This window comes from Tupaia chinensis, unplaced genomic scaffold (assembly GCF_000334495.1).
Source record: "Tupaia chinensis unplaced genomic scaffold, TupChi_1.0 Scaffold000320_1, whole genome shotgun sequence".
Lineage (NCBI taxonomy): Eukaryota > Metazoa > Chordata > Mammalia > Scandentia > Tupaiidae > Tupaia > Tupaia belangeri.
The window spans coordinates 6,507,624-6,530,429 of record NW_006159813.1 but is presented as its reverse complement, the minus strand read 5'-3'; the positions used below and the strand labels follow the sequence as shown (position 1 = coordinate 6,530,429).

The following is a 22,806-nucleotide window of genomic DNA, read 5'->3' as shown; positions in this document are numbered from 1 at the left end:
AGTTCCTCTGGTGAGACACCAACCTACTGCAGGCTCCTCTACCTCCGAGCATTTTTTTCAAACAGGCTATTTCCCTTTAAGAGCAGGAGGATGGAAATATAATCTTATATTCCTAATGAATTTCAAACTAGAGTGGCTGAAATAAAAGTGACCAGGGACATGAAGAATGTATGTTTGAAAACTACAGAAAAATCAGACAAACATGGGCTTCTGTACTTCAAATCAAATAAGAAAAGGCAAAGTGAGTGTTTCATCACCAACACTCTGGAGATAAGGACAGAAATTCACAAGCTGTCTCCAAAATCTAAGGGCTGCTCTCTGACACTGCCCCACAGGTGTGCAATGTGACACACACCCAAAGGAAGGAGGTGTAAACAGGTAGCCTGTACCCTAGGTTCTTCCTCTGTTTTTTATTCCTGAACGTCCTTTGCTTTTTCAGTCTTTGGTAGGCTCCTCTAGTCACACTTACACTCCTCTGCTCTAAAAGATAAGGAAGAAGAGTGTGCACGTTCTAAAAATCCTGAAAGAGATTGTCTTAATAATTTTCCAAAACATCAAGTGATTAGATCACTAGACTCCATTTTTTATCTCCCCTTCTTCTTTCCTATTATATTCTAACTTTCCCCAAGGGTTAAGAATAGCTTAAAGCCTTTAAGAAATAAGATTGACTCAAAAGTAGAGTGGGGAGGAAAATAGAAATTCTGACAGAAATAAAAAGATGAATCCCCTAAGGTATCAGCCCTCCAGGCTATTGATATAAGATTCATTATAAGTACGATATTCTTTTAAAAATGAAAAGGGTCATAGTTTCTATCAATAATCTACAGTACAACTTATTACTTGAAAATTGTGTTTAACAGACACTTAAGAAAACATTTATTTAATATATGTTATGTAATAGTAGCATAAATCTTTTAACCCTGAAATTTTGATACAAATTTAATTGCACTGTGGGAAATGGGCTGCATTTCCTACAATGCAAGTTTTATCTATGTCAGTGGTTTTATTATACGGATGCCACAAAAACCTAATAGCGATTTCCTGTAAAGAAATATTGAGTCATCAGAAAAAGTCATGACATATTTTTTGTTTCTCTATATAAAAATGTGTCATGACTTTTCCAACAACCCAATAATTTGCTCATTGTAAAGCAAGGGTCAGGACACTATGGTTCAGGCCAAGTCATGTGTGATGATTTTGTAAATAAAGTTTTATTGGGACATAGCCACCACCATTCATTCAGGTATTGTCTGTAGCTGCTTTGATGTTAAAATGGAATAGCTGATTAACTGCAATGGTGACCATCTGGCCTGCGAAGCTGAAAACATTTACTAATCTGGCCCTTCACAAAGAAACTTCACTGACTCTGCGCTAGTGTTTACACACAGGAATTGCCAAGCAAATCTGTGACACAAGCCTTGCTTTTATGCAGACCTGAGGACAAAACTTCTCCCTTCTACATACATATACTCCACTTCTGAGAAACAGGTCATTAATTAATACGGCTTAAAAAATAATCGAGGCCTAGTCCAATTACTCACGTAAATCTGTCCAAGCAGCTACATTAAGAGTAAGAGAGCTGGGCTCAGTGCCAGACACAGCAGCTGCTGGAGGTCAGTCCTATCGTGTTAGTTACAGTTACTTTAGTGCTTCTGGGCTGACTTGATTTATTATAAGAATATAAGCAGGTAGATATATTTGGGGATTCAACTTTAAAAATTTGCTTTTTCAAGTTTCCAGACTCAGAAAGCAGCAATGTGAATAAAGAAGCTCATATTTGCAACTATTTGTCCTTGTGAAACAGGATTTTTTCTTCCTATTGTACCACCCAAATAAACGTAAACCCCCCCCACAAAACTCATCATCATTAACCACCAAATTGAAGACTTTTCTCATATAGAAAACTTCAACTATCATCTATAATCTCGAATAAAAAAAATTTTGTCTTAAAACTGACTTGTTCTTCTCACTGCCTTAATATATATTAATAAATGTTAGAATTTTGAATTTACTACCACTTTATATTAATAAAACACTTTCTGTTTAGCATATTGGGGGATTTAGTAATTAATTTTGGATAAATGATTTTGCTGATAAAGAAAAGTTTAAGAACACTGGTTTATCCTGTACATCTAAAAGAATAAGAAAATGTAATCTGCTTTATTCTTATTGCCAATTTTCAATTTTCTCCCCTAGCTCAGTTAATGACACTTCTCAGCCCTTTCCCTGTTTCCTGCTTCAAAAATTTCTCACCTTTAAGCTCCCCATGGCCGAGACGCCCAAGTCGCCCAATTACAACTCTCCAGGGTAGAGATGTCATTTGGACAATCCCTATGCACCATTCCCATAACTTCTGTAGTCCAATTTTACGTGCAGATACTTTACTCCTCCGTGACCTTAAAAAAAAGAAAGAAATCAGGAAGAGACTCCTAAATGCATCAAAGTTATCACTTAATAAAACAAACACAAGAAAATTTCAAAGACCCTTCCCACACTGTACCCACAGCGTTTTGAGAGGCAAGCTGGAAAGACTCCATCAGAGGAAAGGCATGGCATCAATCCACAGACACTGTGAACATCGGGCTGCTCACCTGTTTGGTAAAGCGATATTTACAATGCAGGTCTCTAACAATTCCCCATGGAGGTCCGTGCAGGAAGCCAAAAGCCAGCGCTGGTCGTGAGACAGACAATAGCCCACAAAGAGCACGTTGTACTTCTGGCTCGCCTCACCAAACGTCTCTCCCAGCTCTGTCTGCTTGTCTTTGATCGGGGCCAGTATAAAGGGAGGAGAGTAAAGCTGGATTGGGCTGGGCCGCTGGAATCGAAATCAAAACCAGTATCAGCACAAAGCCATGCAACTTGATGTTGACAAGACATCCCAGAACATCAAAGAGATCCATAGGGGAAATGACAATAGATGGCTTCCCTCTTTCCCCATATCCCCAATACTATATACATAGACAATTACATAACACGGGTAACAAAGACTGTTTAAATAATGTAGGGTAGGAAACCAAACCAAGCCAACATTTCCTTATTAAAGATACATTTGTCATTAGGAAAGTAGAAATTGAAACCATAATGAATTAACATTACATACCCATTAGAATATCTAAAATAAGAAAGACAGAAAATACTAAGTATTGGTGAGAATGTGGATCAATCAGACCTTTTATATATTGCTGGTGCTGTAACTCCTTTAGAAAAGTATTTGAAAATATCTGCTTAAGTTAAAGAAACATGCCCCCCCCCATGATCCAACAAAATCCACATAAATGTTTGCCAAAGGACAGGTATAAGAATATTCACATCAATACTAATCCTAACACAGGTTTAGTATCCTTTATCCTAAATATCTGGAACCAAAAATGTTTAGGATTTTTTTTTTCAGATTTAATATTTTTTCCAAATTTTGCAATATTTGCATGTACATCATGAGATGTACATCCCATCTTGGGGATGGGACTCAAATCTAAACATATCCTTCATTTTTATTTCATATAAATCTTACACATGTCCTCCAAAGATAATCTTCACACATATTTTTGGACTTCAGTGTTCTGACTGCAACACACACAAGATCAGGTGTGGAATTTTCTATTTGTGTTGGAAAAATTTTACATTTTTGAGCATTTTAGAATTTAGATTTTTTCAGAGTAGGGATGTTCAACCTGTATTTCCAAACCTCTAGGTCCAGGAATAGAATCAAGGTTGGTCAGCCATTTGGTAGTCCAATACCTTAAACACTATGCCACCTGGTGGCTCCTACCTCTGGCAAAATTTGGAGGAAAAAAAAGTAATCATTATTCTTACCTAGCTGGCCCACAAGTACAAGGTACCAGCTGGGATGAGCCCACAGCCACAATTGCTGATCCCTGAATTACATAGCATAAGGCACAGTAAAAACAAGATGACAGATTTTTAAAGCTAAATGATTAATATTCTAACTCAATTAGGAATAATCTAACCCATTCTAGGGATTCAAAATTCAATTTGATCAAATTACAAAGCTAATCAACTGGTCACTAATCTCTTCACTCTCCACCCGAGAAAGTCTATTCTTAAGTTTATTTATCAAGGGAACTAAAAATATATATCTCTATAAAAGCTTTGTACACAACAGTTCAGAGCAACATTATTCACAATAGCCGAAAGTGGAAAGATTCTAAATGTCCATCTGTTAATGAATGAATAAACAAACTGTGGTATATCCATGTAATGGAAAATTTAGCCACAAAAATGAACTGATATATGCTATGGTGCAGATGAACCTCAAAAACATGCTAAGTGCGGGAACCAGCAGTTAGCGTAATGGCTATGTCGCTGGCCTCCCACGTAGTCGACCGCGGTTCACGTCCCGGACCCGGTGGCTTAAAACTCAGGCCGGGCGCATGTGCGTGCGTGCCCAAGATCCCGAGAGGAGAATGGAGGAGAAGGGATTGCGGCGTGACCATCCCCCCTGGGGGGTGATTTCTCGCTTTCTGTCTCTATGTCTCTCTCTGTCTGTCTGGCGAGCGCACGCGCCCTACAGTGAAAATCTCTCAAAAAAAAAAAAAAACATGCTAAGTGGGACAAATCATTATATATCAAAAGATATATTGTGATTCCATTTATAAAATGTCCAGAATAGACAACTATACCCAGACACAGAGTATTAATAGAGACTGGTGGTTACCAGGAGCTAGAGAGAAAGGAAAATGAGGAGTTACTGCTAATGGATATGAAGCCTCTTTCAGGACTGATGAAAATGTTCTAAAATAAGATAATGATGGTGGTATGACTTTGTGAATATATTAAAAACCAAAAAACTATACAGTTAAAAAGGTGAATTTTATGATATGTGAATCATGTCTCAATTAGACTATTATTTTAATGAAAAAAGAGTCCAAGTGAGACTGTCTGAAAAGTTTTGTGTAAAACAAAAGGGTAATAAATTCATACACTTCAGATGCAGCAGATAGCCTGTAATATATCACTAGGAAAATATGATTTCCAAACTGCTTTTTGTTGTTTGTTTGTTAGAGATATTTTTGCTATAGGGCACATAGCACCTGCCAAGAGACAGAAAGTGAGAAATCACCCTCCCCCCCAGGGGGAGGATGGGCATGCCACAATCCCCTCTCCTCTGTTCCTCCTGGGATCTTGGTCACAGAGTACACACGCCAGGCATCAGTTTTAAGTCGCCAGGTCTGGGACTTGAACCATGATCGATTACGTGGGAGTCCAGTAACGTAACCATTACATAATCTGTTGGTACCTCCAAATGGTTTTAAGATGACAGATATTTTCCACCAAAAACAAAAGTGATACGAGCAACTGGACTTCTCCAAATACTTCTGTGATAAATAATAAAACACAGATCAGAATTCACAGGAACAGGGACCTAGCTGTTCTGTTCACACTGTGTCTTGATCCGAGCACCTCACATGGCACTTGGCATGCAGCAGGTGCTCAACTCTTATTTACTGAAGGAAAACATGATATTCTGACTGCAGACTGAGGCAAGGCCACACTGGTCAACTAACCTCTATGCAGGTGAACTTTGTATAAACCGTGGCAAGCTTGTATATTTGACTCTTTTACTTTTAATAAATTTTTATCTCTTATTTTAAGCAAAAGGTAATATAAGCATACTACTTGATGCCTTTTGCCATTTACTGTAATCTAAGCCTTAATTTATTTCATGAACTCCTGACGGTGTTCTACCACTGTATTATAACCTTAAAATATTTATACCTTAAGATCTTAGCAGATAGTCAGCCTCTACTCTAGACTATGAAAATGCACAATCTTTCAATTATCACTTGAAATTGCGATGACTTACCAAAACATCAAGAAATGATTGCATCTGAATTACAGAATAATCACAAAGAGAAAAAGAACAGAAGGAGTCTATGCTAATAAAGAAAGGTAATAGGGGATCAGCAGTTGGTGTAATGGCTATGTTGCTGGACTCCCATGTAGTCAACCACGGTTCAAGTCCTGGACCTGGTAGCTTAAACTCACGCCGGGCGCGCATGTGTGTGTGTGTCCAAGATCCCAAGAAGAGAGTGGAGAAGAAGGGATTGCAGTGTGGCAATCGATTGCGGGGTTGCCCTCACCCCCCGGGGGGTGATTTCTCGCTTTCTGTCTCTCTCTGTATTTCTGGCGAGCACACAAGCCCTGTAGCAAAAACCTCTCAAAAAAAAGGGAGGGGAGCAATAATTTGTAATAGTAGAGGCAAAATAAGGAACAGGTAAAGACAAATTAATTTTTTAAGTCCTAATAAAAGCCAGTAAAAAAAATAGATGAACTGCTCAAAAAGTGAAAAATTCAGACTCAACAAGTATACTCAACTAAAACTTCCCACATAGAAAATTTTACCTAACACCACAGGGAGTGGAGGTCAGCAGCTGAGCAGTGTTTTCCTGTGGGACTATGCTGACCCGCACAAGCTACAACCAACAAGGTTGTAACTACCTACATCAGATTTAACTTCCAAGGTTTTCCTTATAAAAGAGATAGCATTTCACAGAGTTTTCCAGGAAATCTTACGCTACTAACTCGCATCAGTAGTTGTTGGTATCTGAGTTCTCTTACATGGTTGACCATGTGAGTTCTGTCCTTGTTAACCACTAGGCTGCACGGCTGGCCCAAAGCTTAAAAATGTTTACACATTGCTTTGTATACCTCTCTTCAAGATAGAGGGATTAGAAAACCAAAGGCAGTGTAAATTTAAAATATATATAAATGTATAAGAAAAAAGAGGGCAAAAGATACAATCAGGAAATTGACAGAAATAAAAGTAATCTTAGGAAGGAAGTTTAACCTCATTAGTAATCTCTGATATGTAAATTAACATTGAAATTATAAGGGCTGGCAGGTGGCATGGTGGTTAAGGGCACTGGATGTCCACATGGCTGACCACAGTTCAAGTCTGGACCTGACAGCTTGTTTTCTCACTGTCCCAACTCTCTCTCTCTTTCTCTTTCACTTGCTCACTTTCTCACTCTGTCCTTCTCTGGTCAAAATAAATAAATAAATAAATAAATAAAGTTAAACAAAAAATAACTCTTAAAAAAAGAAATGATTTCATAGCTACAGATTGGCAAAATATTAACTGTCTGATAATACATATTGTCAAGAATATGGGCAAGTGAGAGCTTTTTACATGCTGCCGGTGGGAGTGCAATACAATATAAAATTTAAAAGCACAGAAGACAATCTTAGATGATCGTAGGTACTATTACTAAAGTAAAAGTCAAATAAGACAGAAATGCCAACATTAATGTACTGAGGAATGGAACTGGTGAAGATGATAAATTGTAATTAAATATTTGTTAAAAAAATATCTAACAAATATGACAAAATGATACTTATATTTATTCCAATTTGGGTGTTAAGAATACGGGTACACACAAGGTGTACAACAATTATACGTAAACCAGAAGTCAGAATAAAAAATACTGGGGGGCAAAAAAAAAAAAAAAAAAAAGGAGTGCAGAATTTTTGCTGAAAACATGTTTGGCAGGACCAGCAGTTGGCGTAATGGCTATGTCGCTGGACTACCATGTAGTTGACCACAGTTCGAGTCCCGGACCCGGTGGCTTAAACTCACGCCCGGCACGCGTGCATGTGTACCCAAGATCCCAAGAGGAGAATGGAGGAGAAGGGACTGCGGTGTGGCCATCCCCCCTGGGGGGCGATTTCTTGCTTTCTCTCTGTCTCTCTCTGGCTCTCTGACGAGTGCACGTGCCCTATAGCAAAAAGCTCTCCAAAAAAAAACATGTTTAGCTTTGGTGTTTTAAAGTTCCCCTTGCATCTGTGGCAAGTAGGTTTAAGACAATGGACAGCAAGGTGTCTCCTCCTACACAGAAGCGCTGAGATGGAGAAGCAGCTCCCTGTAAAAGTCTGCCTGAGAAAACGAGGGACCCTCAGAGGAAAAACACACTCACTGCTCTCTCCAGATACGAACCAGAGCTGGGGCAGGCAGAGAGCTTAGGTGTATGACACAGACTGCCTTAGAAAAACAAAGAACAAAGTGAACTTAGAAAATCTGAACATTAGTAACTAAAAGCAATAATTACTGTTGCCCTAGGTCCTATTATTAAAAAATATCAAGAGTTTATAACTTGTCTTTTATTTATATATTTATTTTTTTGAGAGGTTTTTGCTATAGGGTGCATGCACTCACCAGACAGACAGATACAGACAGAGACAGAAAGCGAGAAATCACCCCCCAGGGGGGATGGCCACTCCGCAATCCCTTCTCCGTTCTCCTCTCGGGATCTTGGGCATGCATGCACACGCGCCTGGCATGAGTTTTAAGGCACTGGGTCCGTGACTTGAACCGCGGTCGGCTACATGGGAGTCCAGCAACAGAGCCATTACGCTAACTGCTGGTCCCAAACTTGACTTTTTTTGAAAACTTTTAAAAGTTCAGTTAAGTATTTCCTTTATTTTAACATAAGGATAAAAGAAATCTACAAACTCTTATAGAAAGACAGAAGACCAATCAAGCAACCAGCTTATCTTGTCTAATCTCTGGGTTAGACAAACACTCTCCTGGCTTACATTTTGGTAAAAAGGAACTCTCTTTTTGCAAGTTACTGCCCTGCCTTTACTTACCTCTGGGTTCTTGAGGGTCATCTCGATGCTGGCTGCAGGCCCGAATCCTGTGAGGGATTTGATGTGGATCTGTGTAGGCAGAGGTCGCCTGCACTGGCAGTACACTGAGAATGCCATGGACTTCAAGTACTGAATGTAGAAAACTTGCTCATCCTTCATTGTCTGCAGCATGTACTGGCAAGGCACAATCTAAAAACACAAGATAAAAACACCAGCAATGAAATCTAGTACGGTAACAAGAAAACTAGAAAATGAGACAGCAAGAGGTCATTCAAAACATACCACGGCCAAACATAACATAGCTAAGTGAATTTTATGACATGTGAACTCTTTCTCGTGATATAAAATCTTATATCTTAAAAGCAGTTTAAGAAGTACAGCAATTAAAGAAGAGGTACCATTACGTTAGAAAAGTTTTACTGTCACTTAGAAAGTACCCTGTTCCTAACTTACGGGTAGATTCTTAATGTATTGTCGCTGTGTCCTAAGAAATGTAAAAACAGGCATTTTCATAAATCTCTCAATTTTACTTAAAAATCAAGAAAAACTATGAACGATCTATTCTAATAATTGTAATTCCAACCTTTTAATTTTGCCTGATAGTTTTTGTTGCAAGTGACATTAATATAAAACTCAAGGTGTCACTTTTCATCTCTGTAAAATGTTTTTTTTTAAATTAAGTTGGCAAGGATGCAATGAAAATAAGCATGCTCATTCACTGCTAAAAAGCAAAGTAAATAAATATAACCTTTTCAAAAATGAATTGAGCAATACACTGCAGTATCTCCATCTAAGAAGCTTTTTTTAAAAGAATTATTTTATTTAACTTTATTTATTAATTTTAATTTGACCTTTTGACCCAAGAGGGACAGAGAGGGAGAGAGAGAAAGAAAGAAAGGAAGGAAGGAAGAAAGAAAGAAAGAAAGGGAGAGAGAGAGAGAGAGAGAGCGAGCAAGCTGCCAGGTCCAGGACTAGAACCATGGTCGGCGATGTGGGAGTCCAGCACCCTTAACCGCCATGCTACCTACCAGCCCCTAAGAAACTACTTGTAAAAATGACTTGAAAAGGGAAAAGTATCTATAAACATGTTCACCATAACTTTATTTATAATGGTGAAAAAGTAGAGACCTGGTTAAATACGGAAAATTTGAAGTCACTGAAAACATTCCTTGTGAACATTTTAAATAAGGTGGAAAAAATATTTGTGAATAATGTTAAGGAGAGGAAGACTAAAAATTATGTGATCTCAACTGTGTAAACAAACGTAGATGAAAGGCTGGAAGTACACCAAAGTGGGGAGATGATAGCTGAATCCAGAAGGCAGATTATGAATATATTTCCTTTCATACATTCACATGCTTCCAATTCATGAACCCACATTTCCTTTCAGAAAAACAACAAAGGTATAGGATAAACTTGCAAACAGTAACCTGGAGAATGAAAGAATTTCTCATATGCTCAGGTAAATTATCCAGCATTTCTGTGTAGCAGCGCATCAGGCTCAACAGCCAGAAGTTCCCGGACGTGGAGTCTTCCTCGGCGGTGTACGTGAACGGGTCCACCATGTAAATGACGACGGCCGGAGGATAGGCCTGGCTGTCTGCGGAATCAGGCTCTGTGGGAATTCCTATCCTCTCCCTTTCTGTAACACTGGGGAGACAGTCGATTGTGAGATGGCAAAATAAATGACACAAAATAAACCAGTTCTAGAGCACACTGGCTCCTGGACAATGATTACAAATTAAATCTAACAATGATATGTATCATATTGCCAAAATGAAGGAAGCCACGACAGTTGGCACCACGGGCAGACAAAAATGGCAATATACTCTTCCAAAATGGGAGATTTCTTTTTCAACTCCCCTGTCTTTTCTGTGGTTATCCTGCTTTACACTAAATTGTCAGTAAGTTAAAAAGTGTAGTAATAATAAACGTATGAGTCATAGTAAGTTAAAAGTCTCAGATTTCTTAATGTAACTATAGATGGACATTGTCACTCCACACTTGGAAAAAGAGAAAGCAATTGCTCTATTGGATTTAGACACTCAGTGAGGCTGAGCGGGGAGAGAAGGGTACAGAAAAACAGTAGCAAAGGGGCCTGAGCCAGAACTTCTTGTTCCGATGAGGGAGGAACGTACCTTTCTTGTCCATCCTGTGAGGGCTGAGAGGAGCTCTGCCCGGGCTCAGTGTCACCACCACAGCCCATGTTCCCTTGCGTTCTATCCGTCGAACTGCCTCCGGTGCTGGGGTTTTGCCCTCCAACACTACCAGTGAATCCTGAAGAGGTAGTGCTTATCTGGCTAATACCCGGAGCAGAGGCAGATGATGAGGCCGGTGGCACAGAGGAACCAGATGCAGAACTACTTGCTGCAGGGTTTGCAGAACTACCATTAGAGGTGGGGTTAAATGCACTGCCAGCTGCGGGAGCTGCCGATCCTGAATTTGAAGCTAAAGGCCCAGCGTTCCCAGGCGTGGCTTGTCCCTGTGCTGCTGCTGCTGGTGGGGTCTGGTATTTAGGTGGTATCAACAGGCTGCTATCGAGCTGCAGAGTGGCTAAATAAGGTGCTGAAAGAGGACATGCAAAGAGGGGACTTCAGTGATGCTCTGCATTGTCAGAATCAGAAATTCAGACTGGTCACCTTGTTAAAAATTATGCTTTCAGACTGCAATTTCCTGATTACAACACTAAAATACTATCTTCTCCACACTTGAAGGTGCACTTACATATATTCTGCAAATAGAGAAATGCACACACAGCAACTCGATATTCTATAGAAGCCTTATTTGAAAAGAGAGAGAAAATTAATCACTAATACTCTCCTCTCAAAATGATTCCATATGGTCTTCTCTGAAAAATAAGAAGCTAAGTATTCCCAAGCCACCACGGTACATTACATTCCCATGCATAACAGGGTTTGCCAACTTCTAAGATTCTTTTGAGAATATAAATTAAAATGATGAAGTTAATACCAAGTCTGCTGCTAAGCTTCCAAAATGTGGAGGAATTAGATATAACTTCCTTAGGCAATTTTAAATAGTTTTAAAAGAATATCTGTCCACATGAAAATTAGTATTAAAGTACCCAGAAAACAAAAATCGGAGCTGAGTAAGTGAAGTCGTGAAGGTTAACACTACCCGAGACAGAAGGATTATAATGCCATGCCTGTAAAGGGGATGGACTTGCTATTTTACTTCTCCAACTCTATTTGGCTGAATAAATTCCCATTTACCTAGGTGATGGCGGCAAACTTGCGCATAAAGTTTGAGTCTGGAATGATTGTCATTCTCCTCACTGCTCCACGGCTGGTTAAACCACTCGCTCACAAGCTCATCCGTCAGCTTCTGGGCCACGGTCTTCCCCACGCGCATGATCCCGTCGCGCAGCACTTTGCAGATGGGCTTGTGCTGCCCGAGCCTACACATCTGATACCACAAACAGGATCGTTACTTACAGCAGCGTCCCCACTCGCACTCAGTACTAGAGTTAGCAAGGAAGATTCTCTACCTCAACACGGACACGTTTTTCTGTTTTCTCTTGGGGTTATCACATGCAATCAAACCAGCAAGAGAAGTGAGCCCTTTCTGATAATTATACTGTACCCTCACATTGCTATCTGTCCCTCCAAAATCTGAAGACACTCTGAAGAAAAATAAATATTTCTTTACCCAAGTCAATCTCTCCTGCACAGAGGGAGAGTACTGAGTACTACCTGATTGCTAATGGGCAAATAAAGAATTAACCAGATTCCTGCCTACTAAGGCTGACTGAGACATATGTCCACTAAAACCTCTTAAGTAATCCCTACTCATAATGTTTTCCCATAAGATAACATTAAAATTTTATGGGCCATCTGTTACATTGTTACAGACATTTGGAGATCGCCAATAGCAGAGGCTACTGAAGCAGTGAGTATGCTGATTACTTTTTAAAAGTAAATAGTTGTTTTAGGACAATGAGATTAAGCTATTAATCTCTGGGACACTAAATGGGTGCTTACCGCAGAGCATTAATATAATATACCTGCAAAAAGTAAACGATCTATTCACTGGCAGGAGAGCCCACATTATTATCCTTCACTAGCATTGATGAAATAAAGACTCACAAAGCCCCCACACAATCCCCTAGTGTGCATTCTTTTCCAGCAGGTGCGAGTTACTGGCAAATGAGCACCCTAGAAGTAGTTATTTGGAAACAATAGTGTCTGCACCTTCTAAAAAGATCTGGCAATCTTGTTAGGTTTTTGTACCTTATGTTGAAGGTTTCAGTCGAAAAAATGACTAGTCTAAAAACCTGCTTAGAAAAGTTTCCTATCTTATGTTAACTATGATTTAACAGTACTGTGTATTCATGGACTAGGTACTGTTCAGAGATGACCGTCCCCAAGGGTTTCCCCATCAGTGGTTTAATGCACGCCATTGTAGCACAAGTTAGTGTCTCGCTTCTTGCAACTCACTAATTTACTGGCCCATGCTTACTCATACATTTATGACAATGAATGCCCTGTTTTGAAATATTTTTTAATTTCAGCTTGGAATCTTTTAAAACAAAAAACCACTTTTGTGGGACCAGCAGTTGGTATAATGGCTATGTCGCCGGACTCCCATGTAGTCAACCGCAGCTTGAGTCCTGGACCCGGTGGCTTAAACTCATGCTGGGTGTATGTGCATACATGCCCAAGATCCCAAGAGGAGAATGGAAGAGAAGGGATTGCCACATGGCATCCCCCATAGGGGTTGATTTCTCACTTTTTGTCTCTCTGTCTCTCTCTTTCTGGTAAGCACACGTGTCCTATAGCAAAAAACCTTTCCAAAAAAACCCCAAAAGACACTATTGATATGTGTCTAATAGGCCCACCACAGTTTAAAACACCTTATAAATACTAATTTTGTTTAATTTTACCAAATTGAAACATCTTAGAAGTATAAAGAATTTACCTGGTTTTTACATTTTTATGACATTTAAAATCTGTATTAAAGTTTTAGTATTTATGCAAATGTAGTGTTAAAATGCAAAAGGGATATGACTCATTAAACTTATCTTTCAACTGAGAAATTTTCAAACTAAACATTTTTATACTGTTTTCAGGAACTCTTTGTCACCCCTTCATCTAATCAACCATTTGATCAATAAGAAGAACAAAAAACACATGTTCTTTCTTTTTGAAAAGTTTATATTCTACATAGCTACCACTTTTCCCTGGTGAGCAGCAGTTTTTAAACTCTGAGCATAAAAATGGGGCAAAGATAGCTGCTGAGATTTTAGGATGTGTGGTAAGGCTGGTAGAGGCAAGTCTTCTAATTCTAATAAAATATGAAGCCAAGACAGGAAAGCAATGCACATCCAGAAAATCATGCCAATGTAATTTTTTTCTTCAGCCACTAACTTCTTGCAAACTTTGAGATCTACTTTAAAGATATTTGTTCTTTCAAATTTAGTCATAACTAGAAATAATCAGAGAACTCATGTCATAAAAAAAAGTCTTCACAGTAACTTTCTCACCTCATATACAGCGCTCAAGTCCCTGAAGAAAGTTTTGGCTCCTTCGAGCAAGGCCTCATTTTCTGGACACACCACAATATAGGCAACATCGCGGTGGCCCCCATATGGGTCCAACAACAGCCTCTCCCAAAATGGCAAGGAGAATGGCGAGATGGTGAGGAAGTCCTTGTCATAGCCTACCAGCAGAGTGGGGATGGGCAATGGCTCAGGAGATTCTTCTGAACCTAAAACAACATGGTAGTTTAGGAAGGTGCTTGAGAGCCTGTTTTCCACAATCTGTACAATTCAGAAGTTCCGGTGCTCTGGTCTTAATTCTGGCATCTGAAATATCATTGCATGTAGACATGATACTCTTAAAAGTATTGTTCAAATAATTACATGGTTTGGATGAAGACCTTTAATTAAGCAAACCAGAACTTGACTTATAAAGGCTCAATAAGATCAGAGGCCACACCAGAACAAGTTAATTTTCCATGCAATTGTACTGCATTTCCTTTAAGATAAGGATTATGGGGCCAGCCAGTTGCATGGTGGTAAAAGGGGCTGGATCACACATGGCCAACTGCATGGTTTGAGTCTCTGACCCGATGACTTGAAAAACTAAACACACCAGATATATGTGCATGCATGTCCAAACTCCTGAGAGGAGAAATGGAGAAGAGATTGCAGCATGGCCATCCCCCTTGGCAAGAGAGGGTGAATTCTCACTTTCTCTCTCTCTTCTCCAGTAAGCACCTTTGTTCTCTAGCAAAATTAAAAAAGAAAAAGAAAAAGAAAAGAGAGAGAGAGAAAGAGATAAGTATTATTATTCTGACTATAAAGCAGACAGAAATAGTCTAGAAGTCCAACCAGATGAAAATGTAGCAGGGGATTGTAAAATGAGAAAAACCCTATAATCTTGTTAGGAATTATTTTCCTTATTGATCTGAATTGTGCCAAAATTTACTCCAAGAGTAAATGAAAAGGCTATGAAGAAAAAGATTCCATTCCGCCAGAGAAGGGAAGACCTGACATTAACAAAAACTGTCCTTCACTGAGGAGCAAAGACGACAGAAGGAACTTAAACAGGGCGAAGACTCTACCATAGGTTCCACGTCCTGCCATCTTGTGGAACTGCTGCCAGGTGAGTGGTCCCTGCACGTGCTGGATATTTTCCCAGGTCCTGCCCGTGCGCTTCTTTTGGATGGCATCTTGGAGAAAGGGCTGCAGGGACAACAGCATACGAACCACGTCTTGGGAGGAGAGCATGCTGATGTCCAGCACTGGAAGAGAAACAAGAGGAGAAAGGTTAAGGGGGTTAGTGTGCGCCTCTCTCTCGACATCAGTTTGGATCATGACAAAGATGTTACTAACTGTAGCAGATTCTAAAATAGTTCACCTAGCAGTCAAGAGGAAAGGTATTCTTCTAAATTAGAGATAATAACTGGTAATTTAGTATTCACAGTAGTAAAAGAGGGAATGTATTACTGGATATAAAGGTTTAGCGGAAGAACTGTTTAAATGTAGAAAAAATTGATAGGTCTGACTTTTTAAAATCAGCTACACCTATTTCCAAAATTCTTCATAAGAAAAGAGAGCTGCAAAAATTTCTTACATCACCTTTATTTACAAATGTCAATATTTTGATTACTTGACTACCAAAAAAAGAAACTTAAATAGAAGCTTTTAAATACATTTCTACAGGGACCAGCAGACGGTATAACAGTTACGTCGCTGGACTCCCATGTAATTGACTGCAGTTCAAGTCTCAGACCTGGTGGCTTAAAACTCATGCTGGGAACATGCATGTGCATGCCCAAAATTCTGAGAGGAAAATAGAGAGAGAAGAGACTGTGGCATGGTCATTCCCCCAGGGAGTGATTTCTCACTCTGTCTTTCCACGAGCACAAACGCCCTATAGCAAAAATTTCTCTAAAAAGAAAAAGCACTTTTCTACTATATGCTCTTAATATAAACTATCTTCACAAAATACAGAATGAGTAAACACAAAGACAATTTTCAATGTAGCCAGAAGTACATGGAAATAAGGCAGAAGCACCTGCAGGACTAAAGTCCTCTCTCTGTGTGGAGAAAAGGAGGTAAGGGATTCCTAGTTTAAGAATAAATATATTTCGGGCTGTGTATTGGTACAGCAGCAGCACAAGTGGGCCCATGTGGCAAGGCCTGGATTCATGCCCAGGGAGCTCCCTGTGTACACCAAGCATACACCCATGCCCTTGGTCCAGGTCGGCTGAGTTGGGGTGGGTCTCACTGTAAGGACCCTCCCTATTGGAGGGGTTGTCCCCACCTTATGCCTTTTGTGGGGGAAAAAAGAAAGAGAATAGATTAAGAATATCCTGGGGCCAGCAGGTGGCATTGTGGTTAAGGCTCTGGACACTCCCACATGGCCGACTACAGTTTGAGCCCCGGACCTGGTGGCTTGCTTTCTCACTTTCTCCCCTCCCTCCACCCCCCATGTCTCTCTCTCTCTCTGATTGAATTAAAATAAATGAATGAATAAATCAAACTAAATTTTAAAAAAGAATAAACATTCTTTCAGCTTGCAGTCACCTTGAGAAGGGGTTCTTAATCTAAGATTTGAAAACTCCTAAACCTCTGCTCACAACTATGCATGTGTGCATTAACATATGAGTCATTTTTCCCAGAATGAAGGGTTCATAATGCTCATCAGATTCTCAAATAGGTCTGCGGAAAGAGCTAATTAGTCTCAAGGTGGTGTGCTACGAATCCACACAGCTTGGTTCCTGAACACTCTTCCTCATTCTTATGCTTCTAGCTTATTAGAAAAGGGCATGGATAGAAATCTAAGATTTATCTACGTGGGTTCTTAAGACATTTCTAGATGTATTTCTAAATAAATAACACATAATTGCAAATTGGTGCTCCACAGAGAATCATCTTAAACTGTGGGAATGAATTGCTCCAAAAAACTTCATATACACCTGTATTTCTAGCTTCTCTGGAAAGACCAGGAGACGTGGCAAACCAGGGGCCGAGCCCCATATTTGTGCATCACCCCCACTGGAGCAAGGAGCAGCTGTCTCTGCAAGCACCTCTTCACGGTCCTCACCGGCTGTCTGCCTGGGGGTGAAGCAGTGTTAACTGCCTTTTATCTTCAAGCCTACGTTTTTGCTTTGTCTTATTTAGGTTTTTTTTTCCTTTATAAAGACAAAAAGTACTTATTCTACTTATGGCTCTATCCAAAGAGGGAAATGACAGACCAATAGACCTATACATTTGAGAAAAATAAAAGCAAACATATTTTTTGTGAACTCTATTCCTGTGCACGTAAAATAGAAAGAATGCTTTGAAAGGATGCAATTTAAGGCATTGCTTTTTGCAAATTTCTCTCCCACCTCATTCATTTATATTACCTATCTAGCACTTTCAAGCATCTTAACATTTAAGCCCTGCCCTCCCCTGCACTGAGATGCTTCACATCAAAAGATCACACCTCTCATCAGTGCACAGACTGCTTTCCTGTCCGAAGGCCATGATCTAGAAGGAACCACCCACACGCACCATCCCCACTTCTTGAGGGGAAAGGCTACGCTTTCTGTCACAAACTCAGCAGACATTAATTAAGGGTCTGCAAAGTACAGGGCGTTATGCTGGAACTGAGCAGTTACAGACATGCGTGCAAGATACTTCCTCAGGAGTCTCCATCTCCACGAAGCCTTCCTCACGTGCCTACTCAAAAAATGACCTCTGGGAACCAGCAGTTAGCGTAATGGCTATGTCACTGGACTCCCACATACTCGACCGCGGTTCGTGTCCCGGACCCGGTGGCTTAAAACTCACGCCGGGCACGTGTGCGTGCATGCCCAAGATCCCGAGAGGAGAATGGAAGAGAAGGGATTGCGGCGTGACCATCCCCCCTGGAGGGTGATTTCTCACTTTCTGTCTCTATGTCTCTGTCTGTCTGGCGAGCGCACGCGCCCTACAGTGAAAATCTCTCCAAAAAAAAAAAAAAAATGACCTCTGTCCTCTAGATATGCTTTCATTATTTTAGAGTTCAAACACTACTTAAGAACCTCTAGCACAACTATGCATGTGTGCATTAACATGGGAGTAACCGTATAAAGCCTTCTTCTCTACATGGCCAAGAGCTGGTCAGAAGCAGGGTCTATGCTTTACCCACCCAACCGTTCCCATTTGGCCTCCGTTCCCCACCACTTCAGAGAAACAGCGTTCACTATGGTCAGAAGACATGTTTAATCCTTACCTTTAAATCCCCAGCTGCATTTTAATGCTTGTTGACAACTTCCTCTTGAAACACTGGTTACCCCTGGTTTCCAAGACACCTCCTCCCTGGCTCTTCTATCTGTCTCCTTTGCAGGTCACTTCTCTCTTGGGCCTTTCACTGTCAGAAGTCAACTCAGCTCTGTCCCAGGCCTCGCCTCTTCTATGCTCCTCCAGCCCCAGAAGTGAGCTTCTCTGTGCCGCTGACCAGGATCATCCCTGACATGCCAACCACTTCTTTGCCTCTGGGCTCCAAGCCCATGTGTTTACTTGTAATCTCTACCTGATTATCTCAAAGGGATCTTTAAAACTTCCAAACTTATAAGCTTTCTCCTGAGACCTGGCCTTTCCCCACTACACCTATTTCTTTTCAGTAATTATTTATTTAATATTATTATTATTTTCATTTTTGCTATAGGGCACACACACTCACCAGAGAGAGAGGGAAAGTAAGAAAGCAAGCCACCAGGTCCAGGACTCAAACTGTGGTCAGTCATGTGGGAGTCCAGTACTTTACCCACCATGCCACCTGCTGTTCCCAAATAGTATCTATTTCTGAACTACACCACTGTCCAGTCAGATATTCAAGTAGCAAACCTGGGCACTCTCCTTAACATCTTGCTCTATCTTATTTTCCCACACTCCACCTATTACCAAGTCCTGCAATAACTCTTCATAGCTCTTAATGGCTTCCACTACTCCATCTTCTCTGTGAAGACTCTAAGCCAAGTCATTGCTTCTTATTTGTTGTATCTCAACAACCCCATAATCTCCCCAAATCCGATCCTGCAACTTTCTAATCAATACCCCACACTGTGAACAGAGTACACTTTTATTTTCTTCTTTTTTTAGAATGATTCTTAGTACAGGGTGCATGCACTCACCAGAGACACAGAGACAGACAGAAAGCGAGAAATCACACCCTGGGAGCAATACCCACACTGCAACCTCTCCTCCTCCATTCTCCTCTTGGGATTTTGGGCATGCATGCACATGTGTCTGCTATGAGTTTTAAGCCACCAGGTCTCGGACTTGAATCACAGTCTACTATGTGGAAGTCCAGAGACATAACCATTATACCATCTGCTGGTCCTTTATTTTCTTTTTTAAACATACAAATCTGATGACAACGCCTGTTCTTAGAACACTTCATTGACTTTTTATTCCTCTTCAAATGCTATTGGTACCAGCTGATGGCATAATGGCTACGTGGCTGGACTCCCATGTAGTCAACTGTGGTTCAAGTCCTGGACCCGGTGGCTTACACTCATGCCGGGTGTGTGGGTATGTGTGTGTGTGTATGTCCAAGATCCCAAGAGGAGAATGGAGAAGGGATTACAGCATGGTCACTCCCCCTGGGGGGTGATTTCTCACTTTCTGTCTCTATCTGTTTTTCTGGCCAATGCACGTGCCCTCAAGCAAAAACATCTCAAAACAAACAAACACACAAAAAGATATTACTTCCTCAAGACAGCATTCTCTGACCTCTGGACTAGAATAGTACCTCTGCCCATGTTTCATCGCTTACCATGGTTTGTAATAATATGCTTACTTTTGTAAGTGTTTGATTCATTTCTACTTTCCAGAATGCTGGGTCACTGGAAATACCATGATGCATTTTTACACAGAAAATATACATCGTAACTTTTCCAAAGACCAAACAGATTAGAAAATCCATGAAGGCAGGTGCCTTGTCTCTTTCGGTCACCACTTACGTCCCAACATGCATCACAGCGTAGGCAGTGAACGAGTCAGGGAAAACTGGAGAAGCACATTTCTTGATGCTTTTATAGCCAAATGCCAAAACCTTTGTCAACAGGAGCTTTTAATGACAGGAAAACCAGGGACCTGCCCCATGAACCCTAACACAGACTAATAATGTGACTGTCGTTGTAAGAGATACAACATATTGGGAAACCAGAGGCAGGACAAGATCAGAATGGACAGAAGGCCTCAGGGCAGAGGTAGCACGGAAACTCGACCTTGAAGAATAAGTGGACTTGAACATGCGAAGGTGTGCAAATTACCAATCTGACTGACACTCGGCTGTCACAAGTTTCTAATATGGGCTGCCTACTTGAATTAACACAAGAAGCAATTTCCAGAGAACAATTACTCTCCTCCAAAGACGTTTCAATATAAAATATCTCCCTAGCCTTTGAATTTAGGGTGAAATCCACACAGTTCTCTTGTTTTTTTTTCTTTCTTTCTTTCTTTTTTTTTTTTTAAGACATGACATTAAAAGTTTTGTCACAAAGGAAGCTTTTAAGCTACCATCACACGAGACAATTTCGGAAGTATATTCTGAGACACCTACCATTGCTGTGAGGCCAGGAGTGTACGGTGGCACTTCTCACCAGGGCTTCATCCACTTTGCCACCAGTGGGATTATCTACATACTGCCGCCCCTGCTCCAGCGCATTGAAGCATTCCGTCCAGTAATCGTTATTATCTGCTTGCACCCGGTCATAACTCCAGCTTACGCAGGGAAGAGTTTGGCGGTTGTTGGAGGAAATGTAGTCTAGGAAACTCAGAGAAGCAAATGGTTGTGTATGCTGATTCTGGAGGAGTAGGAGAAGGCTTATGGGTGGCTCCTGGGATTTTCTGGCTCCCTCCACTTGAGGGAGGAAGGTCGTCTGACACATCATTAAGCGCCTCTCCGCAGCCTGACCAATATCAGAATTCTTCCCAAAAATATCCAACTCATCTTCAAGGAAGAGTCCCGAGTTGTAGCCAAGTTTGCGGTTCATAATGGCACTAAACCCACAGGTACAGCGGTACTGGTCCTCATTGGAAGAATCAGGGATGTAAAGCCCGACATCGGCCCCTTTGATGTTCATGTTGCAGGCGCAGATGCAGCAGCTGTCAAAGTTTCTGTCTTTAAAGATATTCATCACAGAATCTGAGAGAATCAGGGTGACGTAGAGACTGTGGGCTTCAGGGATTGGCTGCATGGTGGCAGGCTCCACAGAGTTAAGGGGCCGCGTGGTGGAGGGGGTAGACGCTGGTGACCCCTGATCGGTGCTGTCATATTTAACAGACCCTTGACCACTGGCAGTGCCCCCACCTCTGGGAGTTCTTGGGGTCCTGGGGGTTCGTGGCGTGGGGACAGAGAAGCGAGGGGTGGCTGGAGAGGGTAGGACCCCTGCCCCACTGTTGCTGGCTGGGGCAGCACTGTTCAACGTCACTGGCGTGTTCATCTGTGGGGTGTTCAGATAGTCTGGATCTGCTAAGCTCCCGACACTAGGCACATTACTGCAACACAATGAAGGCACCGAGTGAGAAAGGGTACATGTCATGGATGCCAGGCACACCAACGATCACCCCAACCACGTACAGTGCATTTCTCATCATGTGGTAGGCCATCGAGTTAAAAAAAAAAAAAAAGGGGGGGACACAAAGCAGTCAGTGCAGTTGCAGAGAAGTAGGAAGTAAGGTCAATCATTTCAAACTGTACTTTCTTCTACTTATTCCACATTCATGAAATCCTCATCCTAACCTCTTGAGGGAACTTGAATTTTTCCCCCCAATTTGCTTTAGGGCGCATGTGTGTGTTGAAAAGACAGAGAAGAGAGTGAGAAATGAACTCCTGGGGGGATGGCCATGCCACAAACCCTTCTCTTCCATTCTGCTCTTGGGATCTGGAGCACGCACACACACATCCCCAGTGCGTTTTTAAAGCTGCTGGGTCTAGGACTCAGACTGCATGGTCAGCCCCGTGGGATCCAGCTGCCTTAACCACTACACTACCTGGCCAGTCAAGGGACGTTTACTATTTTTACACGAAAACGTGATGCTGGGTTTGGTCCACAGAATTTTAAGAACTGTGAACTACTAAATGGAACTTCAACATAGAAGTTCAGATGCTGAATTAGCTAGAGAACCACAGCATAAAATTTCCATCTAATTTGCAATTACATTTTTGTCATTTTTTTTTTGAAATTGAAAGTCTGCCAGTGTACTTGTTCTCTGAGGCTATAATCTATATGCGATACTAAAGTAAGTATAATCAAATACACATGAAATTCTAACATTTTTCTCATTTTCAAAATGCAGCCCAGGCTCGCATTTTTACAGAAAGGAGTGATCAGGAGGGAGCTCTATTTTAGGTGGCCCACTCGCCAGCACTGTACCACAATTAAGAGCGCTATTATACATGCCGCTAGGAGGCCTGCATACCAATCAAAGCAGCACACATTTCTGTGGGGTGGGAGGCACTGCTAGTTCATTTCTTATTTCCCAACATGGACACTATCTATCTATCAATCTATCTATCTACACTGTACATTAATGTTTGGTTCCCTAAGACTGGCTGGGCTGTGTTACATGTTTTCTCGTAAGCAGTGGCTTCTTGGAATAGCCAAACAAAACACTTGCCTGCAACGTTCTGCTGCTGTACTCCTTTCAAACTGCGTGGTTACATCCACGGGTGTACTGTGAAACAACGCAGTAGCCCA

General features: G+C 41.0%; 1 protein-coding gene across 1 annotated transcript in view; it reads right to left on the bottom strand.

The window, feature by feature from the left end:
- MED13L (mediator complex subunit 13L) overlaps positions 1–22,806 on the bottom strand; it is a 296,775-nt gene that overhangs the window by 13,995 nt on the left and 259,974 nt on the right. Inside the window, exons 16-24 of the mRNA XM_027773092.1 lie at positions 20,667–21,604; positions 15,190–15,369; positions 14,108–14,331; positions 11,838–12,030; positions 10,746–11,172; positions 10,038–10,257; positions 8,608–8,796; positions 2,592–2,815; positions 2,254–2,396 (exon numbers count right to left, since the gene is read on the bottom strand). Coding sequence (XP_027628893.1) covers positions 2,254–2,396; positions 2,592–2,815; positions 8,608–8,796; positions 10,038–10,257; positions 10,746–11,172; positions 11,838–12,030; positions 14,108–14,331; positions 15,190–15,369; positions 20,667–21,604 — 2,738 coding nt within the window. The remainder of the gene's footprint in view (positions 1–2,253; positions 2,397–2,591; positions 2,816–8,607; positions 8,797–10,037; positions 10,258–10,745; positions 11,173–11,837; positions 12,031–14,107; positions 14,332–15,189; positions 15,370–20,666; positions 21,605–22,806) is intronic.